At 40.0% G+C, this 19,413-nt stretch overlaps 1 protein-coding gene across 2 annotated transcripts; it reads right to left on the bottom strand.

Moving 5' to 3' along the window:
• Positions 1 to 683: 683 nt before the first annotated feature.
• On the bottom strand, positions 684 to 11,160 carry HRG (histidine rich glycoprotein). 2 transcript variants are annotated; one of them, XM_053951860.1, is made up of 7 exons: positions 10,924 to 11,160; positions 7,895 to 8,002; positions 6,844 to 6,931; positions 6,168 to 6,334; positions 4,416 to 4,532; positions 2,785 to 2,871; positions 684 to 2,176 (listed from the first exon to the last, which is right to left on the bottom strand). In XM_053951860.1, exons 1-7 carry the CDS (start codon positions 11,119 to 11,121, stop codon positions 1,148 to 1,150), a joined length of 1,794 nt encoding a protein of 597 aa, XP_053807835.1. In that variant the 5' UTR covers positions 11,122 to 11,160; the 3' UTR covers positions 684 to 1,147. The 2 variants fall into 2 exon arrangements, with proteins under 2 accessions (XP_053807835.1, XP_053807836.1); XM_053951861.1 differs by lacking the exons at positions 6,844 to 6,931; positions 7,895 to 8,002; positions 10,924 to 11,160 and adding an exon at positions 6,557 to 6,650.
• Positions 11,161 to 19,413: the final 8,253 nt, after the last annotated feature.

A 19,413-nucleotide genomic window follows, 5' to 3' on the forward strand; every position in this document is an offset into this window, starting at 1 on the left:
AGTCACACTGAGTCCTCATTTTTTTTCTTTTTCTTCAATGTGGCCTTTGCACTGTGTTTCACTTTATGCCATTAAGAAGCTATTTGGATGATCAAATTACTAACTTTTTTGAGATTGAGCTTGAGAATACCATATTCCTGCTGATGACATAGCTGTTCTGAACCAGCTTGCTGGTCCCTGGACAGACTGAATGGACTTGACCTTGATGGGGGCTGGAGTATAAAGAGGCACCACTGTTCTTTTTTCCTGCTCCTCCCGACTCAGTTTCCAGTGAGGAAGGTTCAGCAATAAAGAAAACATTTACATGAAAGAGTTATTACATGCATCTGCTTTTCTCTTCCCCTGAGAGCAATTATGAACTATTTGAGAAGGGCTGTCCTTGACTGCAATATTTCTATGTATCACCACCAGCAGCTGTAGCGATGGAAGCACCTGTGCAGGCCACCCTGCAGTGAGACAGCAAGTCATTAACTGTTCTCAGACCCCTTCTAGATAACAGTGCTAACCCAAACACCATTAGTCAATTTATGCCAGAGTTTGCTTTGTGGATGTTTAATACCTAAATAGCTTAATAATTTAATATAATTTCTAGTTCAATATCTAATAGCTAATTATGTGTAGTAGAAAAAAAAACAAAAAAAAACAAAAACAAAACAAACAAACAAACAAAACAGGCAACTGTGTCAAGAAAAAATGCTTGAATTTTTTATTTTCTATAAATCTGTATAAAGCATGAATGTAGTGTTATGGATTACTTTTTTATGGAAAGCAGTCCAGTTTCCTCTATGTCAGATTCCTTGGAGAAGTACATTATAGTTATGAATGATGAAAAAAGGAAAGATTTTAGATGGTAATTTCCATTATTAGAGAATTTTCCTTTTTGTTAGAACTGAAGGAGCATCATTTTCTGGGGAGATTTTTACCCATTCACATTATCTGAGGGACTCAGAATTTTGAGCCTTTCAGTTACAGTGGAGCTTGAGATAGCCATGATGAAGAAGCAGGTTGAAATATATAATGATTATCTTCAGTGATTCTCCTTCCTAGAAACAGAATGCTTTTCCCACTTCTCCATGTGCTGTTTTCACTGACTGTAGGACTGCAGTTGCCCATGAAATTATTGAGCCAGGAACATCTTTCTCTGAGGTCATATAGGAGAATTTTCTGTTACAAGGCTATGAGGAAATAAAGGCAAAATCTTTGGGAGGTCAAGTTTGGGTTTTCCGGGGCATGATTTTGATTGTGTAGGGTGATCTGGAAAGCCTGGATCTTCTGCCATTTCTTTTAGTTTTGAGCCAGTGCTGGAAAAGTGAAGGTTGCATTGGGATAGTTCAGGAAAGTTTGCAGTGGGAGGTGTGAGAGAATCCTGCTGATTTGGAACTGGGATGCGATAGACAGCTCCTGTTACTTGGCATGGAAAATACTTTCCTGATATGCTTGTCTTGTTGTGATGATGTCTGTGACAGTGATGACAGTGATGAGGAGGGTGTCCTGGAGGAGGGGGACAGTGCCATCCATGGTGGTGAGCAGGGTGGTCATGATCTGGTCCATGAGGAGGGGGACAGGGTGGTCCATGGTGGTGAGGAGGGTGGTGGTGACCTGGTCCATGAGGAGGAGGACAGGGTGGTCCATGGTGGTGAGGAGGGTGGTGGTGACCTGGTCCATGGGGAGGAGGACAGGGTGGTCCATGGTGGTGAGGAGGATGGTCATGATTTGGTCCATGGGGAGGAGGACAGGGTGGTCCATGGTGGTGAGGAGGATGGTCATGATCTGGTCCATGGGGAGGAGGACAGGGTGGTCCATGGTGGTGAGGAGGGTGGTGGTGACCTGGTCCATGGGGAGGAGGACAGGGTGGTCCATGGTGGTGAGGAGGGTGGTGGTGACCTGGTCCATGGGGAAGGGGACAGGGTGGTCCATGGTGGTGAGGAGGATGGTCATGATCTGGTTCATCATGGGGAGGAGGGGGAGAAGAAAGTCCTTTGTTGCTGTCTTGATCTTCCTTGCTAGATTTGGGGTTATGCTCAGGGTCTTCAGGTCTGGACTGAGAAGAGGGGGGGCATTCATGTCTGTGGTGATGCTTATGGTGATGTCTGTGACCAAAATGATGATGACAGTGGGGATGTCTGTGTGGATGTCCCAGAGCTGAATGTTTCCATCTTCGCCCACAGCCATGGTGCTGTTTATAAAAACACCAGGGATGAAGTATTAATCAGGTGTTGATAGAGCAGAAGAAATTGATGAGAAAGAGAGAGGTGGGAGTTAGCAGGTTTGCATTCATAGCTCTGATGATCTTTAAGAGAAAAAAACTGTATTTTTTCATGATGGAGGAGAAGGAATAGATAATAAAATGCCAAGTTACTGAAAATCTACTGGAAACACTAGACCATGTTGAAATTATATAACCAGCTGAGAAGTATTTGTGATAAATCAAAACAAAACAAATCCACACTGGAGTAGCTGTTGTGATATAAACTGGAATACCAGATATGATAAAGATCATCTCCCCTCCCCTTGCTTTCTAAAATTCCTTTGAACTTTTTTGCCAATCTCTACTCACTTAGTCAGGTGATCGAACTGAGAGAAGACACACTTGGAAGGAATAGTAGGAACAGCTCAGTTCTGATTCATCCTTTGACTGACCTAGGACTTGCCATCAGTCTGTCCTGATGTGCTGCATCATACCCAGGCAACAGAAAACTTGCATAAATGTTACAATCATCTGCCAGTCTGGACTAAGCAAGGTTCCTGCAACCTGCATGAGACGTGTCCATAGAGAGTACATACCCAGGGATGGTAGATTTCACAGCTTATATCTGTTCCATCAGCTTCATCTGCATCACTGATAATTCTTGCCTTGCAGAATCCCGTGTGCTAAGCAAAAGACAAGGGAAAAAACCCACAATGCACACCTGGGTTCTTGTGATGGAATTAATACAAGTTACTGAATGTTCAACGTTTTATAAGTTAGGCTATTCCTTTGACACGTAAGTATATTGACACAACTTAGCCAGATCCCGAGCCTTCCAACCAATGCTTGCCAGTGATTAATAATGATTAATATATGTGCAGTTTTTGAAGGTTCTTGACTCTTCATGTGATGCACTCTACATGCACTTTGTCACGTGCACCTAGTGGCCTACTATTCTGCATCTCACTTCCCTTTTGATGTCTAAGAGATTGGCCAGCCACTAATGCCTCCAAAATGAGTACCCTTGGGTGCCTGATTTTTCTTGCTTTTTTTTTTTTTTTTTTTGTTCTGTCTTTGTTTGTAAAACATCTGTTCAGATTGGACTATTCTGTAATTCTGCTCAAAGCTCTCAAAACCTGGCACTGTGTAGCTATGCTGCTTCAGATAAAGCTCAAGGCAGAGCTTTCTTGCATTTATTTTTTAAAAAGCAATTTGTTGTAATTTTTTTGTATTACTTCCCTTAGCATCCTGTGTGCTGTGACTTTCTCTTGCTGTCCAGTTGTTGTGTGTGGAATTGTTCAGGTGAAAGAGCACAGAACACAGGTGATGGGATCTGTGTGTGCTCTCTGTACTGGGTGCTTTGTCTTGATATTTCTTTGGGTCACTAGTAGCCCATTGCGTTCAGTGACTGCAAATGGTAACGGCATTTTGCACACAAACAGTAGCATGGCAGCACTGAGAACAGAATTCAGACCCTCTATTGCCATCTGCATTGTGCTTTGTTCTAGTGAACTTGTGGCTGCCTTACCAGTTAATTTACAACCTTTTCCAGTCTTCTGGAATATAAAAAACCAGAGAAGATGATGGATGTAAACCATCAAACCGAAACGGATGTAAACCTTATAAACCAAAAGTTTTACGTATTTTTTTTCCCATGTTTTATTTCATTATTTCAAGTTCATTTCTGGGAAATCATTTATTCTGAAATTATGAGATCTTGCCTAGCTGTTTCTTTGGTGTAAACTATAATAGTAATGGGAAAATGGGGTGAAGAGAATACTTTGATAGTTTTCTGCAGATGACCTTGAGTTATTCCACTCTCCATTCTTCTGCAGCAGAGAAAAAAGTGACCCTGAGCTCACTGGGATTACATAAGGCATATATTTTTTTCAGGATCTATGACTCATATTGGTGTAAAAGTTTTTATGGACATAGCATGAATGATTTGCTAGGGATTGGCCACAATTTGAATCCAAAAGCCAGATACAACCTGAAAAACTCTAGGCCTCTAACATGCCAGATTCCAGTTACATTAGGATTTGAGAGTTCAGACTGTTTCCTTACAAAAGATAATAGAGCAGCTGTAAAATTAGGATCTGGGCTTGGACATGCTGGATTTTTACTTTTGAGTTTGGCTGCATGCTTATACTAAACACTTGAAAATATATTGGTAGAATCTTCCCGGTACCACCCCTTATATCAGTTCTCGTTCTAAGACTTTACTTACAGTGTGCCAGTCATGCAGAAAATCACATTCCAATGCCTGATCTGTTTCCTGCATAGATTTTGAACAGTTGGTCTCTTTTATAGAGAATCCTAATATGTGACCTTCACGGGAGGCAGTCTGAAACCAAGAGGTCAAAGAAGAAGTGGTAACTAGGTGTCTTTAAAGTCTTGTAATTTTCAGAGCAATCATACGTCATCTCATTGTCAAAATCCCATCTACCTCAAGCTTTCCTTACCTGTCCTGTTCAAATGTTCATGCACATACACATATTCAGCAAGGAAAACAGGTTAGATAATTTATATCTCACACCCTTACAGTTTCCAGGAATGCTTGCTTTAATTCTTTGTTTAGTATGTGTGTGTAATAAAATCTGTTACTTTTACAGCCTGTGTCTTTAGGAAGTAGTGTCCTTGGAGTGTTCTCCCTAAACTGAACTGCTGCTTCTGAGAAAGTAGAAGGATCTATTGGATGGCAATCACCCATTTCCAGTGATGGGAGTACATAGTATTAGAGTGCTGATGTTAATTTGAGGTGAAATTCTGCCAGTTACTGTGATAATGTTGCTTTCTCTGTTGTCAAGGGCATTAGTTATGGAGAAAGCCTTACTCCATACGAACATGGGAGAAAGCCTTTGTGATCCTATTAAAATCCATAAAGAGGTGTTTCATTTTAATTTCCAACTATAGCAGTACTTTTATTTCAAGTCTGTGTTGAAGGTGTCTTTAGCATGTGTGCATATACGAGTTTCACTAGTTTAACTAAATTGGTTTAAAATGCATGCACATACTTTATGGTATGGTTTTTTATTGAAATTCATAGTTTCTGAGTGTTAAAATCCAGTGGTACAATGTAAAGTGTTGCTGTAGCTGAAGATGGTGAAGTGTGAAAACAAAGTGTTTGGGGAGAAACAAATGAACCCAGACAATGTGAAAACAATCCCTTTCTAAAAGGCAGTAGGGATACAACGTGCACAGGGCTCCAGTATGGGACACTGTCAGGTTTCTGAGAGATATTAAAAGCTGCAGGGGGGTGGGTTTGGCATGCTATCATTTAGGCAGTTTCCAAGATCAACATGTATTATGGTGGGAGCCATGGGACCTCATTACAGAGGTGTCCTGAGCTGACATATGTGTTGGCAGAATGATCCTGTGCTGTTTGAGTGAAAGTCTCCAGTATCTACCAACAAGAAATTTTGTTATTAATATACTTCAAATCACCCAAAGGGTAAGTCTTCATGTTGACCTCACTTAGATATGGAGATATTTACCAGACCCAGAAGTTCTTCAAGAGTTACAGTACAAATTCACCCCCCTTCCTCAGAGTGCTGCTTTGCTCTGCAGCAAGAGTCAAAATGATGCTGAGCATGTTCCACTGTTGGTTGTACCCATTTGCTAAATATTCTAAGAGTAAAAAACTATCTATCTGCAACTGACAAAAGTGTGACTGCAATAATACATGACTGTCCATCTCAAAGTCTGCTCAGTAGTAAATAAACTCATGTATGTCATGTATGTCAAAATTAAAAAGAAGGCCTTGAATTCTGAATGCCATCACACTGCCATAGTTCTTTAGCAAATGAGAAGTCCTTTTGCTTTCACACACCTAAATTGAAGTTGATAACAAGTCTTTGCTAAAGTAGGACCTTCAACTTAGATCTGATGCTAGAAGGTTTTGAGTTCTGGTCCCATGGTCTTGGAGTTGCTCACAAAATTGTGTCATTTCTAAGGAATTCTAGGAGAAAATGCCACTTACCATCTTTAAAATTCTTTCAACTTTATCCACAGCAAAGTTGTTTGTGTGATTACCTTCACTGTTGAATTTCTTCAGGGCCTTTGCAGCAATATCTTTATGTTGCTCAGTGACTTCTAAGGCTTCAAGTTTCACAGGACAATCTTTGCACTCTACTAAGTCAGGTGGAACTGTGAAAACAAATAATTGACTAATATTACAGTGGATATTAATACTCTTGGGAGTGTGCCCATGCCTTTAATGTGAACTCATAATGAGAAACTTAAATGCAGTATTTCCTTGGAAGTGAAACACCTGTCCCTCACTCCACAAATAAGAGTTTGTTCTGTAATGTGAAACAAAACCCAAACCCATGAAAATGAGTATTCTTATAAATCACTTTAGAATCTTACCACCCCAAATGTGCAGTCTTCCCGAGTTTACGTTTGTTCCGATATTCATTATCATATTTTGGTAGACTGGAATGGTGATATCAGCTGACATCAATAAAGTCTGGTTTAGAGGAGTAGGGTAACCTTAATTCTATTACTCATTCTTAACATTCCATTTGAATTATCTAAAATATGAATTACAAGCAGATGAAAGGATCTGTTACGGTTTCCATACACTGGTAGTGTACAGACTTTGGTTCAAGGGCTGGTTTAAGGTATGCATTGGCTTACAGCAGTGGTTATTTTACCTGGACTTAATGTACAATTAAATCCATATAGTTGAGGTTTCTTCAGCAGATGGTTTGTATATGTGATAATCTTACATTGCCCAAAGTCCTGAGAGGAAAAAAGAATACATGATTATGATGTTATTTTCCCTGGATTTAATTGGATGTAGGCGATCATAGAAATTATACCTCCTTTTAATATGCAGTACCTCTAAGAATAACAGATGTGGTCATTAATGGAATGTTTGATCAGGTACCACTCAAAATTTGTCTTCAGATAAAATGGGATCTCTCTCTACAAGAGCTTTTATTTTAATTCTCAGTTCACATGGTTGAGTAGACAATGGAAAACTGAAACAGCTTTCTTAGTCATCCTGATACTTATTTAGAGTGGATAAGACAAGAAGGGAAGGTTAAAATACCAGGTTATGCAAATCTTTGTCAAAAGTGGATGGACCTTTTCATTCATTCCTTTTCTCCATTAAAAAAAAAAAAAAGAATAAATGCTTTCTCTTCTCTGCTCCTGGCCTTTCTGCTTTGTCCTTTGTCATAGTATCACAACTCCTATGTAAATAAAGTTTTGGACTGGGAGTTGTCATCACTGGAGTGCAAAAGAAAGGACAAGTATTGCTGTATATCATTCATGTAATGACACTACCAATATTTCACCTTGTCATGCCACAAATGTTATGACAGAAAACTGACAAAATATACCACTGGTATTTCTGCCTCATATACCAGGAACATGCTTAAAAAATAATTTCTAGCGCCCTTTAGTTGTCAGCAAATTACCCCTAAAACGTAAGATCTGCTACAAGCAATGGAATGTGGAGTATAGTTTCATTGAGACAGCAAGTTAAATAAAGTTATACTTAATTGAAGAGCCAATCCTTTCCCAAGCCTTTAGCATATGTTTAACATTCTAGAATTGGATAGATTTTGGTTTAGAATTAACCATATTAAAGCCCAGTCTTCACTGAGCGATTTTGTGACACAAATTTCTGGGCAGTTCAGATGAAGATCAAGTTAGTGCATTATTGGTGTATGAGTTAGTGCAGATGCCATTGCTTGCCATTGGATAGATGTCACTGTATTCACAGGACTCCCAGTGTCTTCTGGATAAGACAGAGCATTCCGTTTCCAGCACATCCAAAGTTAAGTATAGTACCGTTGAATTTCCCTGGAAGAGAAGTGCAAGTAAAAAAGAGTTTGTAGACAAGAAGTTGGATCTGAAAGAAACTTTTTTTGAGGTCGCAATGTTTAATCTTTAATGAAGCTTCTCCAGTTCTCTATTAAGGTTTTTCAAAGCTGACAGCATAGAAAGTGTTCAGGCTGGAAGGGACCTTTGGAGGTCATCTTGCCCAGCCACTTGCTCAAGGCAAAACTGAAACTTCAAAGTTTCAACTGCATTCTGTGTATCACCAAGACAGACATCCCACAACATCTCTGGGCCATTCTAGTACTTAACAACTTTCTCCACGATTATTTTTAGTCTTATGTGTAGTCAGAATTTCCCTTCCTGCAACTTACACCTGTTGCCTCTTATCCTTCTGTTGATAACCTGTGAAAAATGTCTGTTGTTAATCTGACATTCATCAAGTAGGAAAATGCCAATGTTAAAAGGTTGCCATTCCCATTTCTGATTTTCCCATGGAACATACTGTTCTATTAGGACATCAGTTGTCTAGGGAGCCAATTATGTATCTACATCCATTTCAAATTACTTTAGTGACCAGATACTCTTTCAGAACTTTGCTTCCTGCTCAGTTTATTCAGGGAGTGATGCAACAAAACTCTAATAATCCCAATCAGAATCCTTAACTCTGAAACTCTTCTAGTATGTTCTTTCTCCTGAGCAAATACTGTTAGGAGAATTAAAATTTGAATTTGGATGGCAGTGTAATAGCATGTGGTGCTAAGAATTTTTCTGTGGCCCACAGAAACAGTTTTGGAATGGATTATTTAAACTTTATTCAGCCCTTGTATGCACATTCAGAATAAACACATATGTATTTTATTTTGTCATCTAGATAAAAACATGCCCTGCACTGTGAATAAGTGTCCTTGGGCTTTATGAATTTCCATCCATTCAGGTTCCTCTTTCAGTGTTTCTTTATAGAAAAGACCTTGTTGAAGAATTGCTGCAGTCTAGTGCAATATTTTCACTAGTGAGAGTCCACCAATGTCATGTTAAACACTAGTTTTGCAATATTTGTATATCTTACCATTGTCTCTAATTTTAAAATAGGGGTTAAGTGCCTACATTCAAATATGGAGTAGAAAATTCCTCTGTTCACCTGCTCAATAGCTCTTGGGGAAAAAATTGTATCTTCTTGGTTGTTTTAAAAGCATTTTGCTCACTACAATTCTGCACATGTCCAGAACTGTTTTGTTTGGGATACCTGAGTATCTTATGCTTCTAGAACTCCTGTGTAAACCCAGCAGAGATTTGGCTGGAATTGCTCTGCTTAGGTTTCTGAGGGGGCTGATATGATAAACCTGTTGCACACTATTGCATGGAGGAATAAAAATAGTATTTTGGTGTTTTTTTTTTTTTTTTTAATATATACATATTCTTAATATTATCTTGGCAGTGGAACCAAAAAAAATTCTTGCACGATAACGTGCATTATTAGTGTGCAGGAGATCACATCTGGTGGCTTTGGGTCTGAGAACGTACAGAGACCTTACAGGGAGCATTCTTTAGCAGTCAGATAGAAGTATCTTTTCTGTTCTTGTAGACACTGTGTGACAAATGAAGCTGTGGCCCTGGACTGCAAAGATGGCAAAATTCATTAAGGGTACAAAGCAAAACAAATGTGGTCATCTAGTGCTTCTAGCATTCATCTGGAAGTCTGAATCCTCAGCACTAGTCCATATTCCAAGTTACAGTTTATACTTTATATAGTCAATAGTTGCTTAAAATGTAGAAACACTGAGATTTTTCTTTTTAGACACAACTTTGCTTTTTATCATTCATTCATTCAATGCATTTTGCATGTCTTACTTCCTGGTGGTACCACTTCAGAGGGGTGGCATACACATAGCTGCATGACAGCAGAATTCTTCAAGGACAGGAGACTTCAGGGTTTAAATCTCTTAATGTAGAAGAGATCCTTCCTAGATGAAGCTCTTTAACTGCCTGGCTGCTGTGTACAACCCAATGGTATAACTTGCTGCATTCTTGTCTTTGAAAAGCCAAAAAATCCATCAGGTTTTTTTGCAGGTGTACCTGAAGACCTGTGACAACCTGGGCTTTGGGTCATTTTCTGAACCTGTACTTGTCTGTACAGGCAGTACTGAGCAGCTCCATCAAAAACTAGCCTGTTTTTTCTGTTGCCATACTGAGACTTCTGGGATGGTGCATGTGTGCCTGGATACCAGTTTCATAGTCAAGCAGCTAAAAGCTACCAGGTGGATTAGTAAATCTGCCTGTCCTTGGTCTCTTTTATGTACTAGTTAAAGACATTTTTATTCTATTGCTTTTTCTGCTATTGATTTGTTTTGGCATTTCAGCAGTCATTGAGAAAGGCTTATGTATCTTCTCTAGGAAAAAAAAATAGAAATAGGAAGGACATAGAAAATGACCGATAGGGATTCTCTATCCAGTCCCTCCCCTGTTTTGCAGAGTAGCATCTCCTTTGACTTCCTCTGCCTTTTTCCCTTTCCACCAGTTTCTTCAGCCATCTCTGAAATTAAGATAATAACAAAAAACCAATCTTGCAGGATACATTGATCTAATTAATGTTAGACATTCATGGAATAAAGAAACCTTCTGAATATAAATTTTGAATATAATATCTGAAACCAGACAGCAGACAGAACAGATTAATTTCCAGAGCTGTATAAAGCTGTTCAGAGCATCTTGTATGCAAACATCCTGCTGGGCAAGAGAAGAGAGGCCATTCAGCATTGTTTGAAATCAAGTTTACGTGCAATAAATCATACACAAATGAATACAGAGGTGGTGTAAATCACAGCTGATTCACTGGATTACATCAACATTGTTCTAGTAAAGCAATAAACATAAGCTCTTAATGACCTGGCTCATTATTTAAAAATCACAGTCTTGTGTAAATCAGCCTTTAAGTTCATACTTACTAAATGTAGTTCATGTGCATCAGCAACACGGAATAAACCAAAAACATAACCATCTCTGCGATGCCTGTTGACCAAATCCAGGGCCACTCCTGCATCTGTTTCAATGGTGTTACAGTCTGCAGGTTCAATGCTTATTTCGTTTTGGGCATTAGAGCACTGCAGTACTGTTAGAAAAAAAGCTGAAGCTAGAAGCAGCATTTTGTTTGCAGTGTTTGGTCACTTGTGCCCATGCCCTGATAAAGCCAGCCTGCTTTTAAATCAGGGCAGCACACCAAAGTTATAAATGAATGCTAAAAGGGCATGGTTTTACATAAATTTAAGTGTCGTGTCAGACAGCCATTACCTTGACCCTGGATTAACATTTGCAAACAGCGAGTAAATGATTATATAGTGATTGAGCAGATTTTGAGGAAAGTGAGCTTTATAACACTCTCTGAACTACCCATCAAAGGGCCCCTTTATGATTCTTTAGGCAGACATTGTGCAATGGTGCTTTATCGTGGAAAGAACTTCTAACTGTGTAAGGCTGAGCCTGGCAGTAAGAAGGTCCAGTTTATGTTTGCAGATATGACACAATCTTGGTCTTCTGTTTACTATTAAAACAGTTGAACTGAAAATATACTGAAATATTTGTGGTCAAATTATAGTTATATCCATATCCCTGTTTTTACAGATCCTTAGCCACCAGGCAACTAGTGAAAGGGAAATAAGGAATTCACTCAGATGTGGAAAAGGGATATAGCTCATGGTGCACTGCAGGTTGGTGCTCTGTAGCTGCTATGTGAGTACCTGCTACTCCTCCAGCTCAAGAAAATTTAGAGCAGATTTCTATGAGCTTTACATCATTTCAGACTGGTACTCAGAATGGGACTGACTGGCCTAATAGCTGTGTAATCTAGGTATGGCAAGAAGTTACATAAAGCTGTCTTCACATTCTCAACCTGAGCAGTTTTGTGTGCTTTTTTGTCTGTGGTAACCTTCTTAGACTTCTTTAGAGAATTGCTAGTAGTTTTTCTTTTTGTATTTAATAAAATAATGCAGTACCTAGTAAGATTTATACCTTTCAAGGATATGCCAATATCCTCTCCTAAGCAGAAAGGATGAGATGTTGTCTCACTGTATTAAAAATCTTTTATTCAGGATAGTTTAAGATATTCTTAAAAGGCAGTAATTGCTTGTCAGGGAGTGACTGAAGATGGAATACAAAATTCAAACACTGAATAAGAAAATACGAAAATGCAAAGTGAATCCAAAATTACAAGGTCAGACTCAGATGAGGAATTTTCCATCTCTAGGTTGATGTGAAGACTGGAATAGCTTCTCACAGAAAAGGTGCTGGCTGTATAATTGACTTGGGGCTGGAAGATAGATGATCTGTAAGGTCCCTTCCAACTCAAAGCATTCTATGATTCTATGACTTGGATTTACATGCTTGACTATGAAGGGTTTTTTTACTTCTTTTTTTTTTTTTTTTTTTTTTTTTTTTTTTTTGAGAAACTTTCAGAAATACAGTGAATAATCATCTTTAACAATTACCTCATTTAATTAATCTTTATTTTTAAAAATTCCATCTCTTAGCATGTCTGTTGTCTAAGAAATCATGTTTAAAAATGAACTGAGCTGAAGCAGTATATTTCATTCGTACTTAGTTCAGGACACACTTAACAGTTCTCTAGTAACAGATAAGCTAAATGGAACATCTTATAATATTAGAACCAGGGGCACCCAAAACCATAATGAGTAAGTTAAAAATAGTCCCCTCACTTGTGGAATTTGTTGCCACAGAAAGATCTGGATGCAGATACTGTCATTGGGGGCAGAAATTGCTTAGAAAACTTTATGGGCAGCAGGTCCTGACCTGGATACCAGAAGGACTCAGCAGAAGAATGCTCTTTAATGTCCCTGGTACAATGATTCTGGGTGCTGGAAAAGTACACGGGGAATGCTTTGCAGAGAGGGTGAGGTCATGAGCTTCTTCTAACCACAACTGCCTTTTGCCACTGGGAGATGGATACTGGGCTGGATGTGCAACTGTTCTGATGAAATAGGGCATTTCCTTTGGCTTGGTTTTATAATATTTTTCATTATAAGTACTCAGAATCTCTTCCAGAAGATGGAAAAAAAAGCAGTGAAATAAATGTTGTGTAAATAATCAAAGACATTTGAAATATATCCCATCAGTTAAAAATAAAGTTCCTGTCATTACTGTGTTCCAAATTGCACCCCAATTCATTTGTTACAATACTTGTTAATTTTTTCAAATGGGCAGTGATACTGAAGAAAAGCATTGGATTAGGTGATTTATAACATAATCCCTTCAGCCGTCTGTTGTTTGCAGATTGTTCTTTTTTTCCTCTTCTGTTCTGGGTTGTTCATTGTGACACTTATAATTTTTTTTACCATAGCTTATGTATATTTTATGTGTGAAATTGAAACAGTATGAATAAACAGTGGAAAATGTGCAATTCCTGCAAAATTGACTGCAGAAATAAAGTAAGATTCTGTTCCAACTCTAGAGAGTTTTGTCCTTGATTTCTTCAGAGAGGAAAGATTGGACCCTTTTATTAAAGTACAGCATTGACAAGAACTCCAGGCACAGTAAGAGCAGTTAATTAAATATTGGTTGTATTTAAGTCAGAATAATGTATTTTTATCACTTCTTCTTCAGTTTGATATCTTCTAAAAAACTTATTTTGTTTTTATAGTTATTACTTTTAAGTTTTGTGTGTTGCTTTAATGAAGCCATCTCTGTACATAGTTTGCTGGAAGGAATAGAAATATTTATCCAAACATGGAATTTCTCTTGTGTAGTGTATCAAAACCTCATTTATGACTTTTACCAAGGCTTGACTTGCAACAGTAAGAGGTGATCCACATTCGAAGTTTAAGGATATGGTAATAAACATCCATCCTAAACCTCTCCAGAGCACTGGGAGAGCACATCAAAGAGGCTTATCTTCTCCACTTGAAAAACAGTGTATGAAATGCATAATAAATCTAGAGGGATAGGAGAAGGAGAGCTGACACATAAAGGAGATGATATGCAATAACCAAATCCTCCTTTCCTAAAGTACAGCTGTAATTATTTACAGACATCCCTGGTTTCTTGGGAGCACAGCTGTTATGAGCAGACTGTTCTCTGCCTTCTGCAGGAGTGCTTCACACCCAGGCTGGTGTCACCACATGGCACAGCTCGGTCACCTGTGCAGGCAGCAAAGCCTTTCCCATCTCATACTGTGCTGCTCTGCAGCCACTCCTGTTCCTGCTCCCAAGCCAGAGCCCGGCTAACACAGACACATGTGGCTTTAGCTGCTTAGAGGTGAATTCTGGGCTGGCTTCTCTTTTTTTTTTTTTCAGTTTGAAATTCCCCAGAGCTTCAGGCCTTATTCGTCTTGATGCAAAAACCAAAAAAGATTTGCAGTTCTTAGGGTGGCTCTGCACTTAACAGGAATGCCCCCAAGTAGGACAGAAAAAATATGTAAATGTGACATGTCTTATTTTTATCTGCTGGGTGTAAACAGGATGCTTCCAATGCAAATGCAAATTTAGACAAATTTGCTTTGGTTATGGTTTTCAGAGCAGCAGCTCCAGCTTCCTCTCTCTGCCTGCAGCTTATTTTTCTTTACCAGTCACCAGTTTTTTTATCAAACTTGTAGAAGTTTCATCATCTTGTCTATCAAATTTCATTCAAAGAGACCTTAAGTTCAAAAGCTATTTGGAGGAGACAAACTGTCAAGTGAGGAGGTTGACAACATAGTTACAGAAGTCTTGTTGCTCAGGAGGCCTCAAGGACTAATACAGGGAATAAAAAGGGTGTCAGTATTCCTTGCCTTGTCCTCAGTGTCTTTGGCTGCAAATTGCTTTTCAGAAAAAAAGCAGACTAATTGTAAATTGATGACTGTAAGGATATGTTGAAAGACTGACCTTTTTGTAGAGGGGCTTGAGAGGCTGGGGAAAAAGGTGAGGTTGAGAATTTGATGTTAAGAATGGAGTCAGAAGGAATTCTACCTCTCAGATGCAGAAAAAAATGCTTAACTATGAAGTGCGTGCAATAGATAGGTTCTGAAGTCACACAAATAGAATTTATACTTAGTTTTTATTATAAAAACCTTCTTTTTAAAACCCATTTAAGAACCTTGATGTCTGGGTCTTGCTTTTAAAAATCTTCTGTTTCCTTTGAATATTACTGTTCCTATTTTTGCATTCATGGTGCCTCACCTATATTCTGAGGTAAAGGCTTGAAAATAACAGATAAAAATGTCAACAGTCCTGGAGGTCATTGACCATCATTTATCTATGCCTGAATTAAAAATGTTTTCATGTGAAATTGGAATGTTTGCTCAAACATCAGACCACATTTTAGACCACATATTGCCCAGATAAGTTATTAATGAATGATATTACATCATAAGATCAATAAGTGTTGAAAAACAGTAAAACAAAATTGAAAAGTGAATTGGGAATTGTCTGCCCAAATCCATCTGCTTCTCATCTCCAGTACTGGATGAAGGGCTTCTTTGTGTCATTGGCCTGTTTTCTGCAGGACAAGGACAAGCAGCACGTAACAGTTCAGAGTCCCGGGAGGAGGTGAGGAGCACTTGGGGTGTGGCTGGAGGGATGCAGGGTGTGGTACTGCCCAGCTGCTTTGCTCACATTGCCTGGGAGCTGAGGCCAGGCCAGAAGATGGAGAGGTTCAGCACAACCTGGGTGTGTTTTTAGGATGATTTCCTGTCTCAGAGAGTCACTGTGTGGGGGCAAGCTGCCCATGTGGGTGTGCTGGAGGGAGAATGCTGCAGTGCTGGCCCACTCAAAGATTGGCATAAAGGTGCTGAATCAGCAGCAGGATTTGAAGTCCTGATGACTAAATGCTAGCAGCTGTTAATAATATCAATGCCATATGGAGTGCTGCAGTATCCAGGTGTGTCCTGAGGACAAAGGAAACACAGAAACTATGCAACTTCAGACTCCTTCTTGTAATTCAAGAATTTAATCTCGGACATCAGTACTGGGACTCTATTATGGCAAACACTGGTGGTGGCCCAGGTGACACTGAAACTGTGTATGGACTCTGTGCTGGAGTGGCCACAGCAAATAAAGGAAATGCTCATGACTCTGCACTGACCACAGGTGCTTTGCTGATCTGTGCTGGAGGTACAGTTACTGCTCAAATAAACACCCCTCCTTCTTCTGTTTATTTTTAAATGAGAGAAGCCTTTGAACCCAAATCCCAAATCCAAGTTAGGGAAATTATTGATTCAAATGTAATTTCTGAGCCTCATCTGCATAACAGGCTACACAGTATCCAAATGGAATGCTCAAAACTGGGCATCCAGACTTACCAGTTTCCCCTGCTTATGTTCACACCAACTCCACTCCATTTATCTTCACTCACTGTGGCTGTGCAATTTACTGTTGTAAGGAGCCATAGTCAAGAAAAAGAACTGAGTGAAATGGGGTATTCGTGGCTGTGACTAGCAGTTAATGAAGCTGATTTCTTCCCCAGTGCTCCTTTAGGGGAAGAATGTGGTTGTGTATGTTGATAAAAGTCTCAGTAGTGTCATTAAACTGATGGAGCCACAGTGAGAATAGAATCGACGTGCAAACAGTTAATAAAAAGGACTGTGCAGCAGAAGTGAGAAGTGTGGTGATTAACTGAAAAGAGGAGCAAACCCAGTGTTTTGAAAATCCCTGAAGTGTGACTGGCTGTTGCCCCAGTGCTCTGTTCCCTGACTCACTGAAGGCAGCCGTGGGTGCTCGGTGTGAGACCGTGGAGCAGGGCCTGGGATCCCAGATTTTGGCATATGGCAGATCAGCAGCTCCTGTCCAGGGAAGGAGAACACACTGGTTGTGTTAGAGAAACCTGAACTGGCAAAGGTGAAACTTCCGAGGGAAAAACAAGATGCTGTCATTCAATGACTTGATAAAAAAGAGAACGCTGACACAGCCTGGAGCTCCTACTGCAATAAGAATTAGTTAGAATTTGAATTTTATGATTTTTCAAGAACTATCTGATTTTGAAAGTTTTTCTACTCTGAAATGAATTAAACCAAAATATATTGAAGTTTCTCATAATGTAGGATTGAAATGGAATTATTTTTGGCTCAGCTGATATGTTTCACACATCAGTTTTTAGCTAATTTTAATCCTTGAAGCAATTAAATTACTTCTTTATATAAAATTTATGTTTGTAAGATTTTTTCAGACTGAAAATGCAAATATAGTTTCTGTGAATATAATTCCACACACTTCAATATTATTTTGGCCCCGCTCAAAATAAAATAATACTTTATATTTTATTTATAATAATAAAATAATATATTTTAATAAACTTGCGTAATGCCAGCATACTTTGACAAAACCATAGTTTTTTGTTGGAAGGCTCTTTAAATGTAGAAATTTTCCAGGATCTCTAGGGATGATACAGTATCATAAAAGCTTCAGAAACAATATTTTATTGATTTTGTTTTGAAGAAATGCTCTTACAGATCTGGGGGCAACTGGAAAAAGGCTTTATGGTTTCATACAAACCCCTTAATTATTGCAAATATCAGTGTACTCCTGGCCACAGATGACATTTCTTTCCTATGTTCATTCTTTTTCTTCTTGTCTTCTCATTTATTTATGTTTGTTTTTGTCAGTACAATTACCATGTCTGACTTCAGAGAAATCGATTTTTTTTTGGCTGCAGGCTGTCGAGTGTCCCTGTGGCTTTTATTATAAAGCAGTTAATATCACCTATCTCAAGGAAGAATTAGGCTGATTTTTTAAATCATTGTTTTTCCTGCACAGCAGCATCACTAGAGCATAACAATCTCAATAGCCTGGATTTGATCCTTCACCAGCCAGAATTATGTGCAGAGGCTTCACACATGTGTAGGCTCTTCCACATGCTTTAAGTGAGGTATGAAGCATTAAGAAAAAAATAATCTCTCTTGAGATTTTCTACGGGAAATAAAAAAATAGGCTAAGCTCTTCCCATTATGATTAAGAAGTTTACCTACAAAATAGCAAAACCTCACTAGCTTTTATTGCTACCCAGTGCTGCAGTGCTGTTCCCTGTCCGTGCCCTGTGCCGTGCTGTGACCCTCTAAGGCCCGGGAGCGTCGCTGTTCGGGGGGTTTTGGTGCGGGGTGCCAGTGAAGCGATACGCGGAATAAATAAATAGACTCCATAACCTGGGGTAGTTATGAAGTGGGTCTATATGTCAGCGCCCGGCACAAGTGAGATAACTCTCCAAAACTTGTGCCCCGAGCCTCGGTCTGACCCACACTTTTATTCCCAAAGGTGTTCCACATGCAATACATTGCACAACTTTGCCGTGCATATTCAACCCCTGGCCCCGCCTGTCCTCGCCTCTCATGCTAAATAAGTCCACGCCCTTCTGGGCACGCGTGGTTTGCTGTGGTGGTCGTTCGGGGTCTCTCGGTGGTCCTGAGGCTGAAGATTGTGGTCTTCCTCATGACTGAACTTTTGAACTTTTCCTCTCTGCGCGTGCGCTTTTGGTCCTTTGGTGCTTATCTGAGTACAGATAAGTCAGTCTTGATAGGCTTGTCAGTCAGTCTTGATAGGCTTGGAGACAGAGGAGCTTCTTTGTCTGGATTCTTTGCCTCTTCTGGTATTGTTCTTTATGCAAGAAGCTTCAGAAATTTGCATTTTTCCTATGCCCTTTGTACCAGGCAGAGGTTTCTTAAATAAAAGGTTAAAATTCAATACATAACTCTACAAGCTAAATTATAAATGCTTAATTCATTTTGTTAACTTAACTCCAAAAATCTCTCTGTTTCACCAGGCTCAGCACACCGGGGCTCTTCCTTGGTGGCCTTGGGGACACAGGCTCCCGGGCAGTGCCGGGGGAGGCCACGGCCGGGGCTGACCCGCCCCGCTTCCCTCAGGAGCTGCCTAAAGCCGAGGCTGCAGCGTTTGTGCCCTGCCCGAGCTGCAGCTCCTGCTGCATGGCAGCCGTGCCTGCGCCCGGCCCCAGCCGCAGAGGCAGCTCCAGACCTGCAGCCCCGTGTCCCTCACGCTGTCCGGACACCGCCGGGCTGTGCCTGGCTCGCTGCCGTGACCACACACACCATGCTAACTCACGCCCAGGGCTCGCCGCCAGGCCTGCCTCCCTGCCCCAGCAGTGAAGTGGCTCCTTCAATAACCTGGCCGTGCCCTGCTCGGCTCCCTCAGGCACCACAGGACGGGCCCCTGCCCCGCCAGCCTGGCTGTCGCTCTTGGCTCATCTCCCCATGCCCTGGGGAGCAGCCATCCCCCTCCGGGCCTTGACGGATTCTGCTACCAAGGATATTTTTTTTTCTGATGTCTTTGGGCTGTCTCAGCCCTGCAAGTTCTTTTATCCTGCACAGTTACCTTTCCTTCATGCTCTGCCTGGTGGGGGGAATTTGAAAATTAAAAGCCAAATACTTTTGTTGGAAAATGCCTCGGTTAAATTTCTTGTCCCAATCTGTTCTTGTGCTTTCGTAAAACTGAGAATGCCAAAGA

The sequence above is a fragment of the Vidua chalybeata genome, chromosome 10, assembly GCF_026979565.1.
Source record: "Vidua chalybeata isolate OUT-0048 chromosome 10, bVidCha1 merged haplotype, whole genome shotgun sequence".
NCBI lineage: Eukaryota > Metazoa > Chordata > Aves > Passeriformes > Viduidae > Vidua > Vidua chalybeata.